Below are 26,864 nucleotides of genomic sequence, written 5' to 3'. Positions count from 1 at the left end.
GTTTGGTAACAGAATGACAGTTTTTTTTGGGTCCCTTACCGATTATTTGGACAAGGTGGTCTTTCTGCTTTTGTATGTGTTAGCCTACCTATTGTATTAAAAGAACGCTTAAATAGAGTATAGCCTATGCATGGGTGGAGAAGCATGGGTGGAGAAGCACGGGTAACTTATCTTTCCAAGGAAACTTAATACGTTTGGTTAAGCTATAGTTTACTACATTGCCTGGTAATTAATATTCATCACTCATATTTTGTCTCTGTTTGAAAGTCATACCGCTCCTAAATGGTCTGCTATATGCAAAACATCTCTTCAAACTACGTCTATCCTATTGGTTGATATAGCCTAATATAATGAGCCATGTACTGAGTATCTGGTCATTTAACCTATTTCTATTGGTCATTTTTGATATTGCGTGTAGAGCGAAATTGCTGGGACCAAGGCTGGCAAGCGAGCGGTGTCACATGTGCCTAAAATAACATTACTTGTTGGGTTCGGGACCAGTGCCCAGCTCTACACCCTCTACTGCATGGTACTGAACTGAACTGTACTGTACTGTACTGCATGGCACTGTACTGACCTGTACTCTACTGTATTGCATAGTACTGTACTGACCTGTACTGCATGGTACTGTACTGACCTGTACTCTACTGTATTGCATAGTACTGTACTGACCTGTACTGCATGGTACTGTACTGACCTGTACTCTACTGTACTGCATAGTACTGTACTGACCTGTACTGCATGGTACTGTACTGACCTGTACTCTACTGTATTGCATGGTACTGTACTGACCTGTACTCTACTGTATTGCATGGTACTGTACTGTACTGTACTCTACTGTACTGCATGGTACTGTACTGACCTGTACTCTACTGTATTGCATGGTACTGTACTGACCTGTACTGTACTGTAGTGACCTGTACTCTACTGTACTGCATGGTACTCTACTGTATTGCATGGTACTGTACTGACCTGTACTCTACTGTATTGCATGGTACTGTACTGACCTGTACTCTACTGTACTGCATGGTACTGTACTGACCTGTACTCTACTGTACTGCATGGTACTGTACTGACCTGTACTCTACTGTACTGCACGGTACTGTACTGACCTGTACTCTACTGTACTGCACGGTACTGTACTGACCTGTACTCTACTGTACTGCACGGTACTGTACTGACCTGTACTCTACTGTACTGCACGGTACTGTACTGACCTGTACTCTACTGTACTGCATGGTACTGTACTGACCTGTACTCTACTGTACTGCATGGTACTGTACTGACCTGTACTCTACTGTACTGCATGGTACTGTACTGACCTGTACTCTACTGTACTGCACGGTACTGTACTGACCTGTACTCTACTGTACTGCACGGTACTGTACTGACCTGTACTCTACTGTACTGCACGGTACTGTACTGACCTGTACTCTACTGTACTGCACGGTACTGTACTGACCTGTACTCTACTGTACTGCATGGTACTGTACTGACCTGTACTCTACTGTACTGCATGGTACTGTACTGACCTGTACTCTACTGTACTGCATGGTACTGTACTGACCTGTACTCTACTGTATTGCATGGTACTGTACTGACCTGTACTCTACTGTACTGCATGGTACTGTACTGACCTGTACTCTACTGTACTGTACTGACCTGTACTCTACTGTATTGCATGGTACTGTACTGACCTGTACTCTACTGTATTGCATGGTACTGTACTGACCTGTACTCTACTGTACTGCATGGTACTGTACTGACCTGTACTCTGCTGTACTGCATGGTACTGTACTGTACTCTACTGTACTGCATGGTACTGTACTGACCTGTACTCTACTGTACTGCATGGTACTGTACTGACCTGTACTCTACTGTACTGCATGGTACTGTACTGACCTGTACTCTACTGTATTGCATGGTACTGTAGTGAACTGTACTGTACTGTACTCTACTGTACTGCATGGTACTGTACTGACCTGTACTCTGCTGTATTGCATGGTACTGTACTGACCTGTACTCTACTGTACTGCATGGTACTGTACTGACCTGTACTCTACTGTATTGCATGGTACTGTACTGACCTGTACTCTACTGTACTGCATGGTACTGTACTGACCTGTACTCTACTGTATCGCATGGTACTGTACTGACCTGTACTCTACTGTATTGCATGGTACTGTAGTGAACTGTACTGTACTGTACTGTACTCTACTGTATCGCATGGTACTGTACTGACCTGTACTCTACTGTACTGCATGGTACTGTAGTGAACTGTACTTTACTCTACTGTATCGCATGGTACTGTAGTGTACTGTACTGTACTCTACTGTACTGCATGGTACTGTACTGAACTGTACTGTACTTTACTCTACTGTATCGCATGGTACTGTAGTGAACTGTACTGTACTGTACTTTACTGTACTGCATGGTACTGTACTGACCTGTACTCTACTGTACTGCATGGTACTGTATTGCATGGTACTGTAGTGAACTGTATTGCATGGTACTGTAGTGAACTGTATTGCATGGTACTGTAGTGAACTGTATTGCATGGTACTCTACTCTACTGTACTGCATGGTACTCTACTCTACTGTACTGCATGGTACTCTACTGTACTGCATGGTACTGTACGGTACTGTATTGCATGGTACTGTAGTGTGCTCTAATGTATGGTACTGTATTGTATTGCATGGTACTGTAGTGTGCTCTAATGTATGGTACTGTATTGTATTGTATGGTACTGTAGTGTGCTCTAATGTATGGTACTGTGTTACGCACGCCTCTAAGAAGAGGGAACGCAACTCCCTGCTACAACTCAACTCTCTGAAGTGCAAGAGGTATGGACTGTAGGTGCGAGTAAGGATAACACAAAAGCAGATTTTACCGTTACTAGGATTTATTTTCTTACACGGTAATATGGGGAAAAGGGGCTGGACGGAACCAAAGCAAAGAAAGTAAATATCAAAGTTCCCCCTCTCCTATCTAACCTGCCTACCCACTTAACTTACCTAACTTAACACCGCCTGGTGCCCTAACCAAAATACAGGGGGTGGTCCGCCCAGGTCTTACCTAGTGTGCCTAGACAGTAAATATACTACGGGTATATATATGCCCTCGGGCCTCTTGCCTAAGCACTCCCAAAGTGCCTTCTCCTTCCCCCCTGGGAACAAACGAAACAGAGTAATTATTAACGATTTCACAAACACTCAAACACCGGACATAGAAAAACTGCTACCAACAACAACAGTACATACCACACTTTATGATACACAACCAACACTATATCACAATCTAATTTTTCTCTCTCTCAATCTCCAAATCTCTACTCCTTATCTCATCTTTCTCCTCTCTCTCCAAAACTCCTGGGCCAGAACACTGGCTTTTATCTTCAGGTGGCAATGGTGATTAGTGTCAGCTGCTTCTTGACGAGGGGGCGGGGTCAGCTCCAATCACCAATTAGCCTGGGGTTGACCAATCAGCTGGTTGGGGAGTACTTCAGGAAGCCATCTCCTGAAACACACACTCAAATACAAAACAGAACACAGAAACTGGGGAACGTAACATACTGTATTGTATTGCATGGTACTGTAGTGTGTTCTAATGTATTGTATTGCATGGTACTGTAGTGAACTGTATTGCATGGTACTGTAGTGTGCTCTAATGTATGGTACTGTATTGCATGGTACTGTAGTGAACTGTATTGCATGGTACTGTATTGCATGGTACTGTAGTGTGCTCTAATGTATGGTACTGTATTGCATGGTACTGTAGTGTGCTCTAATGTATGGTACTGTATTGCATGGTACTGTAGTGTGCTCTAATGTATGGTACTGTATTGTATTGCATGGTACTGTAGTGTGCTCTAATGTATGGTACTGTATTGTATTGCATGGTACTGTAGTGTGCTCTAATGTATGGTACTGTACTGTACTGCATGGTACTGTAGTGAACTGTATTGCATGGTAGTGTAGTGTGCTCTAATGTAACTGTGGTTTGTGTCGACTTCGATTTCCCGTTAAGGCCAATTAAATTGCAGTCAGATTTTTCAGTCACTGTTACCGATTTTTGGTAACAGAGCGACACGTTTTAAACACTTAATTCAAAAACAGAATTATAATTTTAAAAGCACTAATTACTTGGCATGTCTACCTTTTTTACTTGTTACTTCATAATCCTCCGCCCGTGAGATACTACAGCGTATCATAAAGATATATTGTGGTGTTTTTTTGATAATAGAATGACCAGACACTAGTCAATATTTCTTAAACTTTTATAAAAGGCAAATAAATTCAGCAAAAATAAATATAAATGTTGATTTTAATTCAACAGTATGTTTTAGATCTATTTCTAAACCTGTTTTTTTTTGGAGTAGATGTTTTTTTTTAAAACCCCTTTTCCATCTGTGTGACTATATATATCAAAGCCTTTTTCTTATTCCTCGTTTTTAGTTTGGGAAATTGTTAAAACGTATCGTTTGCCTTCATTTCCCCCCAAAATATAGACTCTAAGCTTTCACATGTTGGTGCTCATGGGCCCTTTTTCCCCACGGAAATGGTTTCATTCAGATGATGTCATCTAGATTATGGAAGCCGTTTTTTATTTTATTTTTATTTTTAATTTATTTATTATTATTATTATTTTTTGGGGGGGGTATTGATCAATAGAATTTATTGAGTTATGTTTGATCCATAGGGGTTATATTAGTCCTGTTTGTGTAAGAACGATGTGAATCTCACCTTTTTTTTTTTTACCTATATCACATTAACCCAACTCAGGGCTCTGTTCTCTCTCCGTTCCTGCATTTTTAATCACCACCTATAAATACCCCTTTAACGTCATACAGCTGGTGAGGGTAATACAGCTGGTGAGGAAGAGGGCTGTTCTAGGATCAGTTTTTGATCTCATAATGCACGAGATGAACAACACGGCTAAAGAAGACCTGATCCTAGACTTGTGTCGACAGCCCCAGGTTCCGACCCTGGGGCTGTCGGAACTTGACCCAACTAGAGCCTGACCCAACTAGAGCCTGACCCAACTAGAGCCTGACCCAACTAGAGCCTGACCCAACTAGAGCCTGACCCAACTAGAGCCTGACCCAACTAGAGCCTGACCCAACTAGAGCCTGACCCAACTAGAGCCTGACCCAACTAGAGCCTGACCCAACTAGAGCCTGACCCAACTAGAGCTTGACCCAACTAGAGCTTGACCCAACTAGACATTCAGAGCAGTAGTTAGTGAAAATATCAGCGTGACAGCAGGTCAAGGAATCCCAGAGTCAGCAGGATACATCCGACTTAAGGCCAGACTGCTCAGAACCTATGAAATCAAATATAAGTAAAGTAAAACAATATGATTTGATTTTCAAAAATATGTTTGATGTCCTCTGTGCCCATATGAATAACCCCTATGATGTAACTGCAATGATGAGATAGATGTTCTTCTTCTATGTTTTTGTTTTATTATTTCACTGCCATACTGTGTAGGATCTTGTCTAGACATCTTGTCTCAAGAGGACCACAATGGAAATAAATCCCAGAATATATTGTGTTATCCTCGATTTTATTCATGTGCATCTATGGTTTTTTCAAGGTTTATGTGCTTTTTTTTTAATAGTCGAATTAATAAACTAAAGTGACTGTGAAATTCATTGAGTCTGAGGTATAAATCCACCGTTAGTCTGGCAGACTACTGATTATTGTATATAGATTACTGTTGAGTGTGTAAACTAGTGGGACACTTGAGGCTTCCTAGTGAGACCTACTGCATTATTATCACCTGTTTCTCTCACTCACCTGTCTCTCTCACTCACCTGTCTCTCTCACTCACCTGTCTCTCTCACTCACCTGTCTCTCTCACTCACCTGTCTCTCTCACTCACCTGTCTCTCTCACTCACCTGTCTCTCTCACTCACCTGTCTCTCTCACTCACCTGTCTCTCTCACTCACCTGTCTCTCTCACTCACCTGTCTCTCTCACTCACCTGTCTCTCTCACTCACCTGTCTCTCTCACTCACCTGTCTCTCTCACATTATTAACACACTGATAAATTAGTGTAGATTTGTTCCAGACCTGTTTTTGTGTTGACCTTCCGCTCTGTCACATGCTAAACATGTTTGGCATGTCAAGGAGTGGGAATGTTAGCACAGACTGTTACCCAGGCTATGGAAATTGGGGGATGAAAGAGAAGTGTGCTGCTTTGGGCAGCATACTGTCAAGACTCTCAGTGGACAGGAGTTGATGCTGATTCATGTCAAGTGATGCAGGTTAACCTGTCAGGTGTGTGTGTGGAGTGAGGACTATGCTTCAGGATATATATATATATATACACACACACCATTGTGTGCAGGCTGGCCTAAGTGGAGTGGTCTGACACAAGCCCACAGGGAGAGGGAGAGGGAGATTTCGTCAAGCAGTGAAGTCTCCGCTCTGTCCTCTTGTCTGCGTTGAAGTAGCTGTCCTTGCCACCATGCTCGACGCAAGGTACGACATAGTAAAGAGGCCCAGAGAGAATGCCACCCCAATCGCTTGTTCACAGCCTCCGTGTACTTTTGTACGTTTTAACCCCACGGTCTGTTTGCAGTTTTGTTGAGCAGGCGTTTCAATGCCATGACGCAGGGTATTACGTCTGAGGCAGACGCAGGTCAGTTTATTTCTACGGTCAGTTGTTCGAATGGAGCTAGGACCGTTTGAAACGTCAGCGGGGGTAATGAGCACCAGCACGTTCTTGAGCAATAAGGCTTTCCTCAGGTCTAAATCCTCGTAGACCCACTGTGCTGTCAGACTCAGCATGCTCATGGGGCTGACATCGCTGGTCCAAATGTCAAGTCGTGAAGCTCATGGATGTGAGTTTTCAACAATACTGTGTAACTCCGGTAGGGCAACATCTGAAAAATATTGTGTACCGGGGCTCGACCAGTCGGCCGAAAGCCAACATCATCCACAACAGAAAACGGTTGATTGTCAAGGGCAATGAATCTATTATCTTGGCGTTAATCGATTTCACCATTTTTTGTTGTCGTCGTCTCGCTGCAATTGCCTTACCTTTTCAAATGACGGCTCGACTTCAACTTTAGTTGTTGGAAGTGTGCGCTTGGTATTTTGCAGCTTTTCTGTGTAGCGCTTTATTTTCTGTGGCGTCATTACGTCATCTACCTACGTTATATATAGGCATGCACCTCATCTACCTACGTTATATATAGGCATGCACCTCATCTACCTACGTTATATATAGGTATGCACCTCATCTACCTACGTTATATATAGGTATGCATCTCATCTACCTACGTTATTTGGGGTATGTACCTCATCTACCTACGTTATATAGGTATGTACCTCATCTACCTACGTTATATAGGTATGCACCTCATCTACCTACGTTATATATAGGTATGCACCTCATCTACCTACGTTATATATAGGTATGCACCTCATCTACCTACGTTATATATAGGCATGCACCTCATCTACCTACGTTATATATAGGCATGCACCTCATCTACCTACGTTATATATAGGCATGCACCTCATCTACCTACGTTATATATAGGCATGCACCTCATCTACCTACGTTATATATAGGTATGCACCTCATCTACCTACGTTATTTGGCGTATGTACCTCATCTACCTACGTTATATAGGTATGTACCTCATCTACCTACGTTATATAGGTATGCACCTCATCTACCTACGTTATATATAGGTATGCACCTCATCTACCTACGTTATATATAGGTATGCACCTCATCTACCTACGTTATATATAGGCATGCACCTCATCTACCTACGTTATATATAGGCATGCACCTCATCTACCTACGTTATATATAGGCATGCACCTCATCTACCTACGTTATATATAGGCATGCACCTCATCTACCTACGTTATATATAGGTATGCACCTCATCTACCTACGTTATATATAGGTATGCACCTCATCTACCTACGTTATATATAGGTATGCACCTCATCTACCTACGTTATATATAGGTAGGCACCTCATCTACCTACGTTATATATAGGTAGGCACCTCATCTACCTACGTTATATATATAGGCATGCACCTCATCTACCTACGTTATATATAGGCATGCACCTCATCTACCTACGTTATATATAGGCATGCACCTCATCTACCTACGTTATATATAGGTATGCACCTCATCTACCTACGTTATATATAGGTATGCACCTCATCTACCTACGTTATATATAGGTATGCACCTCATCTACCTACGTTATATATAGGTAGGCACCTCATCTACCTACGTTATATATAGGTAGGCACCTCATCTACCTACGTTATATATATAGGTATGCACCTCATCTACCTACGTTATATATAGGCATGCACCTCATCTACCTACGTTATATATAGGCATGCACCTCATCTACCTACGTTATATATAGGTATGCACCTCATCTACCTACGTTATATATATAGGTATGCACCTCATCTACCTACGTTATATATAGGTATGCACCTCATCTACCTACGTTATATATAGGTAGGCACCTCATCTACCTACGTTATATATAGGTAGGCACCTCATCTACCTACGTTATATATATAGGTAGGCACCTCATCTACCTACGTTATATATATATAGGTATGCACCTCATCTACCTACGTTATATATATATAGGTATGCACCTCATCTACCTACGTTATATATAGGTATGCACCTCATCTACCTACGTTATATATAGGTAGGCACCTCATCTACCTACGTTATATATAGGTAGGCACCTCATCTACCTACGTTATATATATATAGGTATGCACCTCATCTACCTACGTTATACACTGCTCAAAAAAATAAAGGGAACACTTAAACAACACAATGTAACTCCAAGTCAATCACACTTCTGTGAAATCAAACTGTCCACTTAGGAAGCAACACTGATTGACAATAAATTTCACATGCTGTTGTGCAAATGGAATAGACAAAAGGTGGAAATTATAGGCAATTAGCTGATATCGTCTGATACCGATATATCGTGCATCCCTAGTTGACATTTTTAAACGTTTCTTTCCATGTATAAACACACACCCTACGTGTGTTTGAGTAAAATCAACTAAATATGCACAGCGCTTGTCTGATACTTCGAGCACACGGTTTGATTATATAATTAAGACGCCCAAATTACTCAGCACGATGGTCACACTGTTAAAAAACAATTACAGCGAGTGCCTGTGTGACTGGCGAACAATGTCTCTCTCTCTCCTCCCTACTACAGCAAGGGATTGTTGTGCTGTCTGTGCTGAAGCTGCGACATCATTTCAGCCATTTAGTTTCTTTCTTGTTTCTGACCTGGAAAGTTATGTTACCGAAATCCCTAATTTGTTTACGAAAAACATTACATTTTCCCTCCAACCATTGCTCTCTCTATGATAGACATGTAAGCATCGCATGCATGTGACCAATAGGGCCTGACCGATAGGCTATGATAATCACATCAATAAGTTGGTTATAACAAACTCCGAACACCGTAACACGTGACTGTAAAATGGATGTGGAAAAAGAAACTGGAAATGGGAAATGTTTACTAGTTGTTCAGGAGGGAAAGGGAAAGTCATATCTGTGGAAGAGTTTTGACTTACAGGGTCGGGACTGCCTGCGTCTGCAGTGGACCGGGTCGGCACTGCCCGCGTCTGCATTGGACATCCCACAGTAGTCCTACCTAATGTTACATAGTAGCGGTGTGCATAAGATGCTGTACTCCCCCTATGGTACTGTTATTAATACAGTCTGGCCAGTAACGGGGGTTACTGCGGTCTGGGCCGGTAACGGGGGTTACTGCGGTCTGGGCCGGTAACGGGGGTTACTGCGGTCTGGGCCGGTAACGGGGGTTACTGCGGTCTGGGCCGGTAACGGGGGTTACTGCGGTCTGGGCCGGTAACGGGGGTTACTGCGGTCTGGGCCGGTAACGGGGGTTACTGCGGTCTGGGCCGGTAACGGGGGTTACTGCGGTCTGGGCCGGTAACGGGGGTTACTGCGGTCTGGGCCGGTAACGGGGGTTACTGCGGTCTGGGCCGGTAACGGGGGTTACTGCGGTCTGGGCCGGTAACGGGGGTTACTGCGGTCTGGGCCGGTAACGGGGGTTACTGCGGTCTGGGCCGGTAACGGGGGTTACTGCGGTCTGGGCCGGTAACGGGGGTTACTGCGGTCTGGGCCGGTAACGGGGGTTACTGCGGTCTGGGCCGGTAACGGGGGTTACTGCGGTCTGGGCCGGTAACGGGGTGTACATCTCCATCTCTCCATCCTCTCTCCTCTCCACCCTTTCCCTCCCTACCTTGATTTTTCACAGGATTGTTCTGCATCGAAGGACCATGCACCCTAAGAGCTTTTGTATTCACTCCGTAGTTGCTAAAAGTGTCTGTCTCTCTCGGTCTCTCTCGCTCCAGGTTATTGTGCCATGGCCTCTAAGCCACATCCTCCACTAATGAAGAAACACAGTCAGTCAGATCTGGTGAGCCGGCTGAAAACCAGGAAGATACTGGGGGTCGGAGGAGAGGACGACGATGGAGAGGTGCATAGGTCGAAGGTCGGTATCATTTTTATATCCTAAATATACAGAAACGGTGTGCGTTTGCTCATTGGCCATCATGGTGAATCAATCATGGGCTTGGTGCCCATTGGCTGGAGAAAGATTCTACATTGTTGAATCCATTAGAAGTAGTGTGTAAGTGGATAGAATGGAGATATCGACGGGCTTTTAAAACTGAGTTCATAGATTATTATCCCATCATGCAACATGACCGCTCAATCACACTGGCACGCTATTGTGAAGGTAATCGTTCCTAATAAACCATTATGTTCATTTAAGATAATCTATAGTGCTTCCACGTCTTGAGTACTATCGGTTTCTTGACTACTTGCTTATTGCAGCACAATGCACTGAATGCTAACACGTCATCCCTCTCCGTCCTTCGTATTGCCTTGGCAGTCAATACATTGGTCCACCACTCACTTTGTTCTGTTGTGTTTACTGTAATCTCTTATTACAATCCAGTGAATGTTGATCTGTAGTAGATGTTCTGCCTGCCTGCTGAGATGCTCAGTCCTCTGATATCCTGTCTCGCCCCTCTTCCCTTCCCTCACCTGCCCTCTCTCGCCCCTCTTCCCTTCCCTCACGTTCCCTCTTTCGCCCCTCTTCCCTTCCCTCACGTTCCCTCTCTCGCCCCTCTTCCCTTCCCTCACGTTCCCCCTCTCGCCCCTCTTCCCTTCCCTCACGTTCCCTGCCCCTTGCCTCTCTCACTCACTTACTCAGTCACACAGATGCTTAGTGAGAGAGACAGATATTAGAGGTACACAACAGTCACTCAGTTCTACTGGAGACACACGATGCCAAGAGTGTTGTACAGCTGTCATCAAGGCAAAGGGTGGCTACTTTGAAGAATTTCAAATATAGAATATATTTTTGGTTTGTGTATAACACTTTTTTTTGGTTACTACATGATTCCATATGTGTTATTTCATAGTGTTGATGTCTTCACTATTAATCTACAATGTAGAAAATAGTCAAAAGAAAAACCTTGAAGGAGTAGGTGTGTCAACTTTTGACTGGTACTGTATATTAGGACGAGGTCGATTTAGCAGCATTCTTACATGGGTATTTATCTTGTTCAGGTGAGAGAGGGCGGGGTACAGTGCAATGGTGATAGCGGTATGTGAATTGAAGTGGGTCTAGGGTGTCAGGTAAGGTGGAGGTGATGTGATCCTTGACTAGTCTCTCAAAGCACTTCATGATGACAGAAGTGAGTGCTACGGGGCGATAGTCATTTAGACAGTGAAGATAACTGAACTAAGTTACATGAACAGTAGAGGACATCTTGATACAAGTGGGAACAACAGACTGGGATATGGAGAGTTAACTCTGTTAACACTCCAGCCAGCTGGTCTTCACATGCTCTGAGGACCCGGCTTGGGATGCCGTCTGGGCCGGCGAGGGTTAACACGCTTAGAGCACACAGTCCTTGTGAGTGGCTGCGTCGGCGGCTCCATGCTGTTTTCCTCGGGAGAAGATGTTCTGCTGTTTCCGGGAGCGAGGCGTCGATGCCCGTTGTGGCTTTTCCCTTTTTTATAATCCGTGATTGTCTGGAGTCCCTGACACACAGTCCTCGTGTCTGAGCCGTTCAATTGGATACACAACACTAATACTGTACAGACTAGCCAAAGCTACTGCTACAATAATTAGTTGACACCATTTTGTATACATCTGGCCCTTCCTTGGACACTGTGCTAACTAAACTCCAAACGAGTTTCAATGCCATACAACACTCCTGCCGTGGCCTCCAACTGCTCTTAAACGCTAGTAAAACCAAATGCATGCTTTTCAACCGTTCGCTGCCTGCACCTGCTCGCCCGACTAGCATCACTACTCTGGACGGTTCTGACCTAGAATATGTGGACATCTATAAATACCTAGGTGTCTGGTTAGAGTGTAAACTCTCCTTCCAGACTCATATTAAACATTTCCAATCCAAAATCAAATCTAGAATCGTCTTTCTATTTCGCAACAAAGCCTCCTTCACTCACGCCGCCAAACTTACCCTAGTAAAACTGACTATCCTACCGATCCTCGACTTTGGCGACGTCATTTACAAAATAGCTTCCAACACTCTACTCAGACTACATCCAGTTTGCTATCACAGTGCCATCTGTTTTGTTACCAAAGCCCCTTATACCACCCACCACTGCGACCTGTATGCTCTAGTCGGCTGGACCTCGCTACATATTCGTCGCCAGACCCACTGGCTCCAGGTCATCTATAAGTCTATGCTAGGTAACGCTCCGCCAACACCTCATTTGGCCTTTCCTTACAGTTCTCTGCTGCCAGTGACTGGAACGAATTGCAAAAATTGCTGAAGTTGGAGACTTATTTCCCTCACCAACTTTAAACATCAACTATCTGAGCAGCTAACCCAATCGCTGCAGCTGTACATAGTCCATCTGTAAATAGCCCACCCAATCTACCTACCTCATCCCCATACTGTTTTTATTTTATTTACTTTTCTGTTCTTTTGCACACCAGTATCTGTAATTGCACATCATCATCTGCTCATTTATCACTCCAGTGTTAATCTGCTAAATTGTAATTATTCGCTCCAATGGCCAATTTATTGCCTCATGCCTTTTGCACACGCTATATATAGTCTTTCTTTTTTCTACTGTGTCATTGACTTGTTTATTGTGTTACTGGCTTGTTTATTGTTTACTCCATGTGTAACTCTGTGTTGTTGTTTGTGTCACACTGCTTTGCTTTATCTTGGCCAGGTCGCAGTTGTAAATGAGAACTTGTTCTCAACTGGCCTACCTGGTTAAACAAAGGTGAAATAAACATTTAGGGTGGGGGGGGGGGGGGGCGCTGTGGGATTATTTAAGATACTCTTTGAAGAGGTGTAGGGTTTCAGATGTTTTCAGAAGATGGGCAGGGACTCTGCTGTCCTAGTATCAGGGGGGACGACGGGGCAGGGACTCTGCTGTCCTAGCTTCAGGGGGGAAGACGGGGCAGGGACTCTGCTGTCCTAGCTTCAGGGGGGAAGACGGGGCAGGGACTCTGCTGTCCTAGCTTCAGGGGGGAAGACGGGGCAGGGACTCTGCTGTCCTAGCTTCAGGGGGGAAGACGGGGCAGGGACTCTGCTGTCCTAGCTTCAGGGGGGAAGACGGGGCAGGGACTCTGCTGTCCTAGCTTCAGGGGGGAAGACGGGGCAGGGACTCTGCTGTCCTAGCTTCAGGGGGAAGACGGGGCAGGGACTCTGCTGTCCTAGTATCAGGGGGACGACGGGCAGGGCCTCTGCTGTCCTAGCTTCAGGGGGGAAGACGGGGCAGGGACTCTGCTGTCCTAGTATCAGGGGGGAAGACGGGGCAGGGACTCTGCTGTCCTAGCTTCAGGGGGGAAGACGGGGCAGGGACTCTGCTGTCCTAGCATCAGGGGGGAAGACGGGGCAGGGACTCTGCTGTCCTAGTATCAGGGGGGAAGACGGGGCAGGGACTCTGCTGTCCTAGCTTCAGGGGGCAAGACGGGGCAGGGACTCTGCTGTCCTAGCTTCAGGGGGCAAGACGGGGCAGGGACTCTGCTGTCCTAGCTTCAGGGGGAAGACGGGGCAGGGACTCTGCTGTCCTAGCTTCAGGGGGGAAGACGGGGCAGGGACTCTGCTGTCCTAGCTTCAGGGGGAAGACGGGGCAGGGACTCTGCTGTCCTAGTATCAGGGGGACGACGGGCAGGGCCTCTGCTGTCCTAGCTTCAGGGGAAAGACTGGGAAGGGATTCTGCTGTCCTAGCTTCAGGGGAAAGACTGGGAAGGGATTCTGCTGTCCTAGCTTCAGGGGGAAGACGGGGCAGGGACTCTGCTGTCCTAGCTTCAGGGGGGAAGATGGGGCAGGGACTCTGCTGTCCTAGCTTCAGGGGGAAGACGGGGCAGGGACTCTGCTGTCCTAGCTTCAGGGGGAAGACGGGGCAGGGACTCTGCTGTCCTAGCTTCAGGGGGAAGACGGGGCAGGGACTCTGCTGTCCTAGCTTCAGGGGGGAAGACGGGGCAGGGACTCTGCTGTCCTAGCTTCAGGGGGGAAGACGGGGCAGGGATTCTGCTGTCCTAGCTTCAGGGGGGAAGACGGGGCAGGGACTCTGCTGTCCTAGCTTCAGTGAAGAAGACGGGGCAGGGACTCTGCTGTCCTAGCTTCAGGGGGAAGACGGGGCAGGGACTCTGCTGTACTAGCTTCAGGGGGAAGCTGGTTCCACCATTGTTGCCAGAACAGAGACGTGCTTTGGCTGGGCTGAGAGGGAGCTGCCTCAAGGTAAGGTGGAGCATAGCCTCAAGGTAAGGTGGAGGCAGTTCCTCTTGCTGCTCTGTAGGTAAGCACCATGGTCTTGTAGTGAATGTGAGCTTTGACTGGAAGCCAGTGGAGTGTGAGGAGGAGTGTGAGGAGGAGTGTGAGGAGGAGTGTGAGGAGGAGTGTGAGGAGGAGAAGTGGGGTGATCAGCTATATAAACATTTGACTTATAAGAAAGAAGAATTAGTTTCTTAACGTAATTTTTCTGCTCGTCTGCCAGTGTTAATTATCCATCTCCCCCGGAGGAGAAAATAAAATGTTATTGGAATTACAAGTAATTGCTTTGTTATCTGTAGACTAGCAAACACAGGAAATGAAATGGTGGTGTTTTTGTTTCAGTCGAGTTGCCGTAAGCACCTCATCAGCCTCCGCTCAGACAACAACACCCCTGGGAGATCCCAATCACATTACAAAAAGAGAGCAGGAGGTTGGCGTGGCGGACGGTTTCGTCTTAGGACACACACACACACACACACACACACACACACACACACACACACACACACACACACACACACACACACACACACACACACACACACACACACACACACACACACACACACACACACACACACACACACTTCGTCCTTGTAAACAAAGGAGGGAAGTCGTCCGGCAGTTACCCGCTGCCCTTCTGTTTCCTGCCCTTCCCGTGTTCTGAAACAAACAATTTACTTAGGCCAGTGATATTATCCCCCGGCCTTGAGCCACATCTTGTCTGCTGTAAAGCGCTCTCTGACGCCTGTGGTGCTTGGGAGGGAATACTATGCAATGGTTCTAGCATGAAGACCGATACATCCTTCTGTAAGTGTAGGCTACGGACTGGATCACCATGAACAATGACGTCGTTACAACTGTGATTTGTACCAGGATGGTCATTGAGTTGTGTGTTTTTTTGCCAAGGCTGAAAGATGCGGAGCGGGGAATGAGAATTGTAATGGTCTGAAGAGAGCTCAAGGGCTGTGGGATATCCTGTTCATCATTATTTCACCTCTGCCTGGATGCTGCCTGGCTTTGTCTCTTAGTGATTTGGTGTCAAAGCATATCAGTTTAGATTACCGTATGCTCCTCTCCTCACATGGTGTATTTCTTCCTTTTCCTGTCACATTTCTCCTCCCTTTTCTCTTCCCTTCCTCCCGTTTCTCCTCCTCCTGTTTCTTCTCTCATTTCTCTTCCCCTCCTCCCGTTTCTCCTCCTTCTCCCGTTTCTCCTCCTTCTCCCGTTTCTCCTCCTTCTCCCGTTTCTCCTCCTTCTCCCGTTTCTCCTCCTTCTCCCGTTTCTCCTCCTTCTCCCGTTTCTCCTCCTTCTCCCGTTTCTCCTCCTTCTCCCGTTTCTTCTCCTCCTTCTCCCGTTTCTCCTCCTTCTCCCGTTTCTCCTCCTTCTCCCGTTTCTCCTCCTTCTCCCGTTTCTCCTCCTCCTTCTCCCGTTTCTCCTCCTCCTTCTCCCGTTTCTCCTCCTCCTTCTCCCGTTTCTCCTCCTCCTTTCTCCCGTTTCTCCTCCTCCTTTCTCCCGTTTCTCCTCCTCCTTCTCCCGTTTCTCCTCCCCGTTTCTCCCGTTTCTCCTCCTCCTTCTCCCGTTTCTCCTTCTCCCGTTTCTCCTTCTCCCGTTTCTCCTCCTCCTTCTCCCGTTTCTCCTTCTCCCGTTTCTCCTTCTCCCGTTTCTCCTCCTCCTTCTCCCGTTTCTCCTTCTCCTTCTCCCGTTTCTCCTTCTCCCGTTTCTCCTCCTCCTTCTCCCGTCTCTCCCGTTTCTCCTCCTCCTTCTCCCGTCTCTCCCGTTTCTCCTCCTCCTTCTCCCGTTTCTCCTCCTCCTTCTCCCGTTTCTCCCGTTTCTCCTCCTCCTTCTCCCGTTTCTCCTCCTCCTTCTCCCGTTTCTCCTCCTCCTTCTCCCGTTTCTCCTCCTTCTCCCGTTTCTCCTCCTCCCGTTTCTCCTCCCGGTTCTCCTTTTTCTCCCGTTTCTCCTCCTCCTCCCGTTTCTCCTCCTCCTCCCGTTTCTCCCATTTCTTCTCCTCCCGTTTCTCTTCCCTCAGCCAAGTCCTTTGCTTTTTCTCTTGTTATATATTTCTCAAGCCAGTTCTAAAGCCATACTATTAGATAACACAGGCATGTGTATGCTATGCTTAGGCTCGTGATAAGGTGCAGATTCTGGTGTGCAGCCAGTCCTATCTCCTGTCTTAAAGAGATAGTCTGGTACTTTTGTATACTTTTTAGCCAGTAGTTCTATAAGTAGCGCTCACGAGCCAAAAGTTGTCCCTGAAAAATTGTGAACTACGTCACATATGAGCAGATATGAGCACCACGTAATTTCTCTCGCTCTGCAGTGTGTGCATCTTGCTAGCTGTCACTCAAATGGCGAGGCGGCTGAAGCTCATTGGCTAGAACTTTAATTGCTCGGGGGCTGACCCGAATGGCACAGCGTCCAGAAAAGCAGTCGCTTTCGAACGATGGATTTCTAGGCTCATTGAGATATGCCGTTTTTAAAAGATTTTTCACCAGCTCAGTCAGGTTAAAACCGGTGATTATCCAAGTACCCCAAAACCTGCCACAGACACAGAGAGCCAACCAGGCAGGGCGAAGACTTCAGTTTGACTAGACGGTGAAAAACAGTGGTCGTGGCTGGAGCGTAGAGATTTTCAGTTTGACTAGACGGTGAAAAACAGTGGTCGTGGCTGGAGCGTAGAGATTTTCAGTTTAACTAGACGGTGAAAAACAGTGGTCGTGGCTGGAGCGTAGAGATTTTCAGTTTGACTAGACGGTGAAAAACAGTGGTCGTGGCTGGAGCGTAGAGATTTTCAGTTTAACTAGACGGTGAAAAACAGTGGTCGTGGCTGGAGCGTAGAGATTTTCAGTTTAACTAGACGGTGAAAAACAGTGGTCGTGGCTGGAGCGTAGAGATTTTCAGTTTAACTAGACGGTGAAAAACAGTGGTCGTGGCTGGAGCGTAGAGATTTTCAGTTTAACTAGACGGTGAAAAACAGTGGTCGTGGCTGGAGCGTAGAGATTTTCAGTTTAACTAGACGGTGAAAAACAGTGGTCGTGGCTGGAGCGTAGAGATTTTCAGTTTAACTAGACGGTGAAAAACAGTGGTCGTGGCTGGAGCGTAGAGATTTTCAGTTTAACTAGACGGTGAAAAACAGTGGTCGTGGCTGGAGCGTAGAGATTTTCAGTTTAACTAGACGGTGAAAAACAGTGGTCGTGGCTGGAGCGTAGAGATTTTCAGTTTAACTAGACGGTGAAAAACAGTGGTCGTGGCTGGAGCGTAGAGATTTTCAGTTTAACTAGACGGTGAAAAACAGTGGTCGTGGCTGGAGCGTAGAGATTTTCAGTTTAACTAGACGGTGAAAAACAGTGGTCGTGGCTGGAGCGTAGAGATTTTCAGTTTAACTAGACGGTGAAAAACAGTGGTCGTGGCTGGAGCGTAGAGATTTTCAGTTTAACTAGACGGTGAAAAACAGTGGTCGTGGCTGGAGCGTAGAGATTTTCAGTTTAACTAGACGGTGAAAAACAGTGGTCGTGGCTGGAGCGTAGAGATTTTCAGTTTAACTAGACGGTGAAAAACAGTGGTCGTGGCTGGAGCGTAGAGATTTTCAGTTTAACTAGACGGTGAAAAACAGTGGTCGTGGCTGGAGCGTAGAGATTTTCAGTTTAACTAGACGGTGAAAAACAGTGGTCGTGGCTGGAGCGTAGAGATTTTCAGTTTAACTAGACGGTGAAAAACAGTGGTCGTGGCTGGAGCGTAGAGATTTTCAGTTTAACTAGACGGTGAAAAACAGTGGTCGTGGCTGGAGCGTAGAGATTTTCAGTTTAACTAGACGGTGAAAAACAGTGGTCGTGGCTGGAGCGTAGAGATTTTCAGTTTAACTAGACGGTGAAAAACAGTGGTCGTGGCTGGAGCGTAGAGATTTTCAGTTTAACTAGACGGTGAAAAACAGTGGTCGTGGCTGGAGCGTAGAGATTTTCAGTTTAACTAGACGGTGAAAAACAGTGGTCGTGGCTGGAGCGTAGAGATTTTCAGTTTAACTAGACGGTGAAAAACAGTGGTCGTGGCTGGAGCGTAGAGATTTTCAGTTTAACTAGACGGTGAAAAACAGTGGTCGTGGCTGGAGCGTAGAGATTTTCAGTTTAACTAGACGGTGAAAAACAGTGGTCGTGGCTGGAGCGTAGAGATTTTCAGTTTAACTAGACGGTGAAAAACAGTGGTCGTGGCTGGAGCGTAGAGATTTTCAGTTTAACTAGACGGTGAAAAACAGTGGTCGTGGCTGGAGCGTAGAGATTTTCAGTTTAACTAGACGGTGAAAAACAGTGGTCGTGGCTGGAGCGTAGAGATTTTCAGTTTAACTAGACGGTGAAAAACAGTGGTCGTGGCTGGAGCGTAGAGATTTTCAGTTTAACTAGACGGTGAAAAACAGTGGTCGTGGCTGGAGCGTAGAGATTTTCAGTTTAACTAGACGGTGAAAAACAGTGGTCGTGGCTGGAGCGTAGAGATTTTCAGTTTAACTAGACGGTGAAAAACAGTGGTCGTGGCTGGAGCGTAGAGATTTTCAGTTTAACTAGACGGTGAAAAACAGTGGTCGTGGCTGGAGCGTAGAGATTTTCAGTTTAACTAGACGGTGAAAAACAGTGGTCGTGGCTGGAGCGTAGAGATTTTCAGTTTAACTAGACGGTGAAAAACAGTGGTCGTGGCTGGAGCGTAGAGATTTTCAGTTTAACTAGACGGTGAAAAACAGTGGTCGTGGCTGGAGCGTAGAGATTTTCAGTTTAACTAGACGGTGAAAAACAGTGGTCGTGGCTGGAGCGTAGAGATTTTCAGTTTAACTAGACGGTGAAAAACAGTGGTCGTGGCTGGAGCGTAGAGATTTTCAGTTTAACTAGACGGTGAAAAACAGTGGTCGTGGCTGGAGCGTAGAGATTTTCAGTTTAACTAGACGGTGAAAAACAGTGGTCGTGGCTGGAGCGTAGAGATTTTCAGTTTAACTAGACGGTGAAAAACAGTGGTCGTGGCTGGAGCGTAGAGATTTTCAGTTTAACTAGACGGTGAAAAACAGTGGTCGTGGCTGGAGCGTAGAGATTTTCAGTTTAACTAGACGGTGAAAAACAGTGGTCGTGGCTGGAGCGTAGAGATTTTCAGTTTAACTAGACGGTGAAAAACAGTGGTCGTGGCTGGAGCGTAGAGATTTTCAGTTTAACTAGACGGTGAAAAACAGTGGTCGTGGCTGGAGCGTAGAGATTTTCAGTTTAACTAGACGGTGAAAAACAGTGGTCGTGGCTGGAGCGTAGAGATTTTCAGTTTAACTAGACGGTGAAAAACAGTGGTCGTGGCTGGAGCGTAGAGATTTTCAGTTTAACTAGACGGTGAAAAACAGTGGTCGTGGCTGGAGCGTAGAGATTTTCAGTTTAACTAGACGGTGAAAAACAGTGGTCGTGGCTGGAGCGTAGAGATTTTCAGTTTAACTAGACGGTGAAAAACAGTGGTCGTGGCTGGAGCGTAGAGATTTTCAGTTTAACTAGACGGTGAAAAACAGTGGTCGTGGCTGGAGCGTAGAGATTTTCAGTTTAACTAGACGGTGAAAAACAGTGGTCGTGGCTGGAGCGTAGAGATTTTCAGTTTAACTAGACGGTGAAAAACAGTGGTCGTGGCTGGAGCGTAGAGATTTTCAGTTTAACTAGACGGTGAAAAACAGTGGTCGTGGCTGGAGCGTAGAGATTTTCAGTTTAACTAGACGGTGAAAAACAGTGGTCGTGGCTGGAGCGTAGAGATTTTCAGTTTAACTAGACGGTGAAAAACAGTGGTCGTGGCTGGAGCGTAGAGATTTTCAGTTTAACTAGACGGTGAAAAACAGTGGTCGTGGCTGGAGCGTAGAGATTTTCAGTTTAACTAGACGGTGAAAAACAGTGGTCGTGGCTGGAGCGTAGAGATTTTCAGTTTAACTAGACGGTGAAAAACAGTGGTCGTGGCTGGAGCGTAGAGATTTTCAGTTTAACTAGACGGTGAAAAACAGTGGTCGTGGCTGGAGCGTAGAGATTTTCAGTTTAACTAGACGGTGAAAAACAGTGGTCGTGGCTGGAGCGTAGAGATTTTCAGTTTAACTAGACGGTGAAAAACAGTGGTCGTGGCTGGAGCGTAGAGATTTTCAGTTTAACTAGACGGTGAAAAACAGTGGTCGTGGCTGGAGCGTAGAGATTTTCAGTTTAACTAGACGGTGAAAAACAGTGGTCGTGGCTGGAGCGTAGAGATTTTCAGTTTAACTAGACGGTGAAAAACAGTGGTCGTGGCTGGAGCGTAGAGATTTTCAGTTTAACTAGACGGTGAAAAACAGTGGTCGTGGCTGGAGCGTAGAGATTTTCAGTTTAACTAGACGGTGAAAAACAGTGGTCGTGGCTGGAGCGTAGAGATTTTCAGTTTAACTAGACGGTGAAAAACAGTGGTCGTGGCTGGAGCGTAGAGATTTTCAGTTTAACTAGACGGTGAAAAACAGTGGTCGTGGCTGGAGCGTAGAGATTTTCAGTTTAACTAGACGGTGAAAAACAGTGGTCGTGGCTGGAGCGTAGAGATTTTCAGTTTAACTAGACGGTGAAAAACAGTGGTCGTGGCTGGAGCGTAGAGATTTTCAGTTTAACTAGACGGTGAAAAACAGTGGTCGTGGCTGGAGCGTAGAGATTTTCAGTTTAACTAGACGGTGAAAAACAGTGGTCGTGGCTGGAGCGTAGAGATTAGGGCTGTCTGTACAGTCTGCCTCTTTTTATCTTTCCGCTGCAATTTAGACTCCTTATTTTTCCCATTTCCTCCCTCTGTTATTTTGTGATTTGGGCATCATCAACATCCCAAAATAGATGGCCATGAAGCCACTTCAGTCCTTCTCATCTGCCTTACATTGTGTATTTGTGCCATTGTGCCTATTGTCATTGAGAATTCCAGGAGATTCTGGAGAGGTTATCAGTTCTCGAGAGACGTTACTGTAATGTAAAGTCACGTCTCGAACAACGCTTCCTCTCGAGGTAGTGCACGACACGCGCCTGACAGTTGCCCCCCCTCTAAGAAGGGCAGTGGAAACACAATTGTCTTTTTTGAGCTCAACATTCATACCGTAAAAATACTAATAGTGGAGCAATGTTTTTGAAACAGCTGAAATTTTATAGACATTCATTATATTTCAGACATGTTTTATTGAGTTTCCACCTGAAATTGCGAGAAGGGTGTGATTACGGACCACAATTTGGGGCGTTCCTTTAATCCCAGCCCCTGTGTTAATCCCAGCCCCTGTGTTAATCCCAGACCCTGTCCCCATAGGAAGCCTATTGCTTCTTGCCAGGCAGTCATTGTAAATAAGCGTTTGGTCTTAATTGACTTGAATGGTTAAATAAAGGCTAAATAAATAAAAAAATCAGCGTTTGCAGGAAGCCCTTTTTTTAATACTTCTATTGGTCCATTTTTATGTTAAGACTCTGGTAAACAGGCGGGAGGCGGGGGTTAACACCATAACTTTGGATGCCAACCGCCGATTAACCCCACAGAAGAAGAGGTGGGGGCTCTCTCTCGTAGAGTCTCTCTCTTTCTCTCTCGTAGAGTCTCTCTCTTTCTCTCTCGGGGAGTCTCTCTCTTTCTCTCTCGGGGAGTCTCTCTCTTTCTCTCTCGGGGAGTCTCTCTCTTTCTCTCTCGGTGAGTCTCTCTCTTTCTTTTTCGGGGAGTCTCTCTCTTTCTCTCTCGGGGAGTCTCTCTCTTTCTCTCTCGGGGAGTCTCTCTCTTTCTCTCTCGGGGAGTCTCTCTCTTTCTCTCTCGGGGAGTCTCTCTCTTTCTCTCTCGGGGAGTCTCTCTCTTTCTCTCTCGGGGAGTCTCTCTCTTTCTCTCTCGGGGAGTCTCTCTCTTTCTCTCTCGGGGAGTCTCTCTCTTTCTCTCTCGGGGAGTCTCTCTCTTTCTCTCTCGGGGACGCTCTCTCTTTCGCTCTCGGGGACGCTCTCTCTTTCGCTCTCGGGGACGCTCTCTCTTTCGCTCTCGGGGACGCTCTCTCTTTCGCTCTCGGGGACGCTCTCTCTTTCGCTCTCGGGGACGCTCTCTCTTTCGCTCTCGGGGACGCTCTCTCTTTCGCTCTCGGGGACGCTCTCTCTTTCGCTCTCGGGGACGCTCTCTCTTTCGCTCTCGGGGACGCTCTCTCTTTCGCTCTCGGGGACGCTCTCTCTTTCGCTCTCGGGGACGCTCTCTCTTTCGCTCTCGGGGACGCTCTCTCTTTCGCTCTCGGGGACGCTCTCTCTTTCGCTCTCGGGGACGCTCTCTCTTTCGCTCTCGGGGAGTCTCTCTCTTTCGCTCTCGGGGAGTCTCTCTTTCGCTCTCGGGGAGTCTCTCTCTTTCGCTCTCGGGGAGTCTCTCTCTTTCGCTCTCGGGGAGTCTCTCTCTTTCGCTCTCGGGGAGTCTCTCTCTTTCGCTCTCGGGGAGTCTCTCTCTTTCGCTCTCGGGGAGTCTCTCTCTTTCGCTCTCGGGGAGTCTCTCTCTTTCGCTCTCGGGGAGTCTCTCTCTTTCGCTCTCGGGGAGTCTCTCTCTTTCGCTCTCGGGGAGTCTCTCTCTTTCGCTCTCGGGGAGTCTCTCTCTTTCGCTCTCGGGGAGTCTCTCTCTTTCGCTCTCGGGGAGTCTCTCTCTTTCGCTCTCGGGGAGTCTCTCTCTTTCGCTCTCGGGGAGTCTCTCTCTTTCGCTCTCGGGGAGTCTCTCTCTTTCGCTCTCGGGGAGTCTCTCTCTTTCGCTCTCGGGGAGTCTCTCTCTTTCGCTCTCGGGGAGTCTCTATAGAGTGAGTGAGCGTATTTGAGAGACTCAGACAATCACCAGTGAACCCTGTTCTGTTCTGGGCAGTTTTCTTTGTCCTGACAACCTCAAACCCTTCAAGTTCAAATGCATAACGTCATCCTCACCCCCTTCAAGTTCAAATGCATAACGTCATCCTCACAGCTCCTGTCCTGTTCCCCTTTGGGCATATTGATTTGTGTCTGAAATAACAGACCTAATTCATCAATGGTCCTTTCCCATTGGTAGTTACAGTCTTGTCTCATCGCTGCAACTCCCGTACGCACTCGGGAGAGGCGAAGGTCGAGAGCCATGCCTCCTTAGGAAACATGACCCTGCCAAGCCGTACTGCTCGCTTAACCAGGAAGCCAGCCGCACCAATGTGTCGGATGAAACACTGTACAACTGGCGACCGGTATACACTATCCATACATTAGCCTTGGAGAGAAAGAGTTGACATTTCCTCAAGGTTTAGGTTATGACAGGGTGACTATGGGCCATGACACATCCACGGCTAATGTAAGGATGTGAATGTGCGTTCCAGGTGTAACTCAGGCAGTAATCATGTCATCATGTACCTGTCCCGCAGGTGTGATGTTCAGATGTAACGATTCTGTGCAGGTGTTGTTACACGTGATCTGCCACTGCGAGAACGATCAGCTGTCCGTCCTGTCTCCCTGTTGCGCTGTCTCAGGCGTCTCACAGTACAGACATTGTAGTTTATTGCCCTGGCCACATCTGCAGTCCTCATGCCTTCTTGCAGCATGCCTAAGACACATTCACGCAGATGAGCAGGGACCCTGGGCATCTTTCTTTTGGTGATTTTCAGAGTCAGTAGAAAGGCCTCTTTAGTGTCCTATGTTTTCATAACTGTGACCTTAATTGCCTACCGTCTGTAAGCTGTTAGTGTCTTAACGACCGTTCCACAGGTGCATGTTCATTAATTGTTTATGGTTCATTGAACAGGCATGGGAAACAGTGTTTAAACCCTTTACAATGAAGATCTGTGAAGTTATTTGGATTTTTATGAATTATCTTTGAAAGACAGGGTCCTGAAAAAGGGACCTTTTAAAAAAAATGTTGCTGAGTTTCTTTACATACATACATAAATACAGTTCAAGTCGGAAGTTTACATACACCTTAGCCAAACACATTTAAACTCAGTTTTTCACAATTCCTGACATTTAATCCTAGTAAATATCTCCTGTCTTAGGTCAGTTAGGTTCACCACTTTATTTTAAGAATGTGAAATGTCAGAATAATAGTAGAGAATTATTTATTTCAGCTTTTACTTCTTTCATCACATTCCCAGTGGGTCAGAAGTGTACATACACCCAATTAGTATTTGGTAGCATTGCCTTTAAATTGTTTAACTTGGGTCAAACATTTCGGGTAGCCTTCCACAAGTTTCCCACAATACATTGGGTGAATTTTTTCCCATTCCTCCTGACAGAGCTGGTGTAACTGAGTCAGGTTTGTAGGCCTCCTTGCTCGCACATGCTTTTTCAGTTCTGCCCACGCATTTTCTATAGGATTGAGGTCAGGGCTTTGTGATGGCCACTCCAATACCTTGACTTTGTTGTCCTTAAGTCATTTTGCCACAACTTTGGAAGTATGCTTGTGGTCATTGTCCATTTGGAAGACCCATTTACGACCAAGCTTTAACTTCCTGACTGATGTCTTGAGATGTTGCTTCAATATATCCACATAATTTTCCTTTCTCATAATGCCATCTATTTTGTGAAGTGCACCAGTCCCTCCTGCAGCAAAGCAACCCACAACATGATGCTGCCACCCCCCCGTGCTTCACGGTTGGGATGGTGTTCTTCGGCTTGCAAGCATCCCCATTTTTCCTCCAAACATAATGATGGTCATTATGGCCAGACAGGTCTATTTTTGTTTCATCAGACCAGAGGATATTTCTCCAAAAAGTACAATCTTTGTCCCCATGTGAAGTTGCAAACCATAGTCTGGCTTTTTTATGGCGGTTTTGGAGCAGTGGCTTCTTCCTTGCTGAGCGGCCTTTCAGGTTATGTCGATATAGGACTCGTTTTACTGTGGATATAGATACTTTTGTACCTGTTTCCTCCAGCATCTTCACAATGTCCTTTGCTGTTGTTCTGGAATTGATTTGCAGTTTTTGCACAAATGTACGTTCTTCTCTAGGAGACAGAAGGCGTCTCCTTCCTGAGCGGTATGACGGCTGCGTGGTCCCATGGTGTTTATACTTGCGTACTATTGTTTGTACAGATGAACGTGGTACCTTCAGTCGTTTGGAAATTGCTCCCAAGGATGAACCAGACTTGTGGAGGTCTCCTATTTTTTTTCTAAAGTCTTGGCTGATTTAGTTTGATTTTCCCATGATGTCAAGCAAAGAGGCACTGAGTTTGAAGGTAGGCCTTGAAATGCATCCACAGGAACACCTCCAATTGACTCAAATGATGTCAATTAGCCTATCGGAAGCTTCTAAAGCCATGACATCAATTTCTGGAATTTCAGGCTGTTTAAAGGCAGAGTCAACTTAGTGTTTGTGAACTTCTGACCCACTGGAATTGTGATACAGTGAATTATAAGTGAAATAATTTGTCTGTAAACAATTGTTGGAAAAATTACTTGTGTCACGCACAAAGTAAATGTCCTAACCGACTCGCCAAAACTATAGTTTGTTAACAAGAAATTTGTGGAGTGGTTGAAAAACGAGTTTTAATGACTCCAACCTAAGTGTATGTAAACTTCCGACTTCAACTGTACATACATACAGACACACACCTGCCCAGTTCCTAACATACAGACACACACCTGCCCGGTTCCTAACATACAGACACACACCTGTCCGGTTCCTAACATACAGACACACACCTGTCCGGTTCCTAACATACAGACACACACCTGCCCGGTTCCTAACATACAGACACACACCTGCCCGGTTCCTAACATACAGACACACACCTGCCCGGTTCCTAACATACAGACACACACCTGCCCGGTTCCTAACATACAGACACACACCTGTCCGGTTCCTAACATACAGACACACACCTGTCCGGTTCCTAACATACAGACACACACCTGTCCGGTTCCTAACATACAGACACACACCTGCCCGGTTCCTAACATACAGACACACACCTGCCCGGTTCCTAACATACAGACACACACCTGCCCGGTTCCTAACATACAGACACACACCTGCCCGGTTCCTAACATACAGACACACACCTGCCCGGTTCCTAACATACAGACACACACCTGCCCG

At 46.2% G+C, this 26,864-nt stretch overlaps 1 protein-coding gene across 2 annotated transcripts in view; it reads left to right on the top strand.

Annotated features, from left to right (window-relative positions):
* The window catches only part of LOC129861919 (tumor protein p53-inducible protein 11-like), a 113,513-nt gene that overhangs the window by 68,943 nt on the left and 17,706 nt on the right, over positions 1-26,864 (top strand). For both annotated transcript variants that reach the window (XM_055933110.1, XM_055933109.1), the window contains one exon: positions 10,415-10,554. In XM_055933110.1, the coding sequence (XP_055789085.1) occupies positions 10,426-10,554 (129 nt within the window). In that variant the 5' untranslated portion in view covers positions 10,415-10,425. The remainder of the gene's footprint in view (positions 1-10,414; positions 10,555-26,864) is intronic.

The sequence above is a fragment of the Salvelinus fontinalis genome, chromosome 9 (genome assembly GCF_029448725.1).
Source record: "Salvelinus fontinalis isolate EN_2023a chromosome 9, ASM2944872v1, whole genome shotgun sequence".
Classification (NCBI taxonomy): domain Eukaryota; kingdom Metazoa; phylum Chordata; class Actinopteri; order Salmoniformes; family Salmonidae; genus Salvelinus; species Salvelinus fontinalis.
The sequence above is the reverse complement of the archived record's forward strand: the minus strand, read 5'-3'. Positions and strand labels throughout refer to the sequence as shown.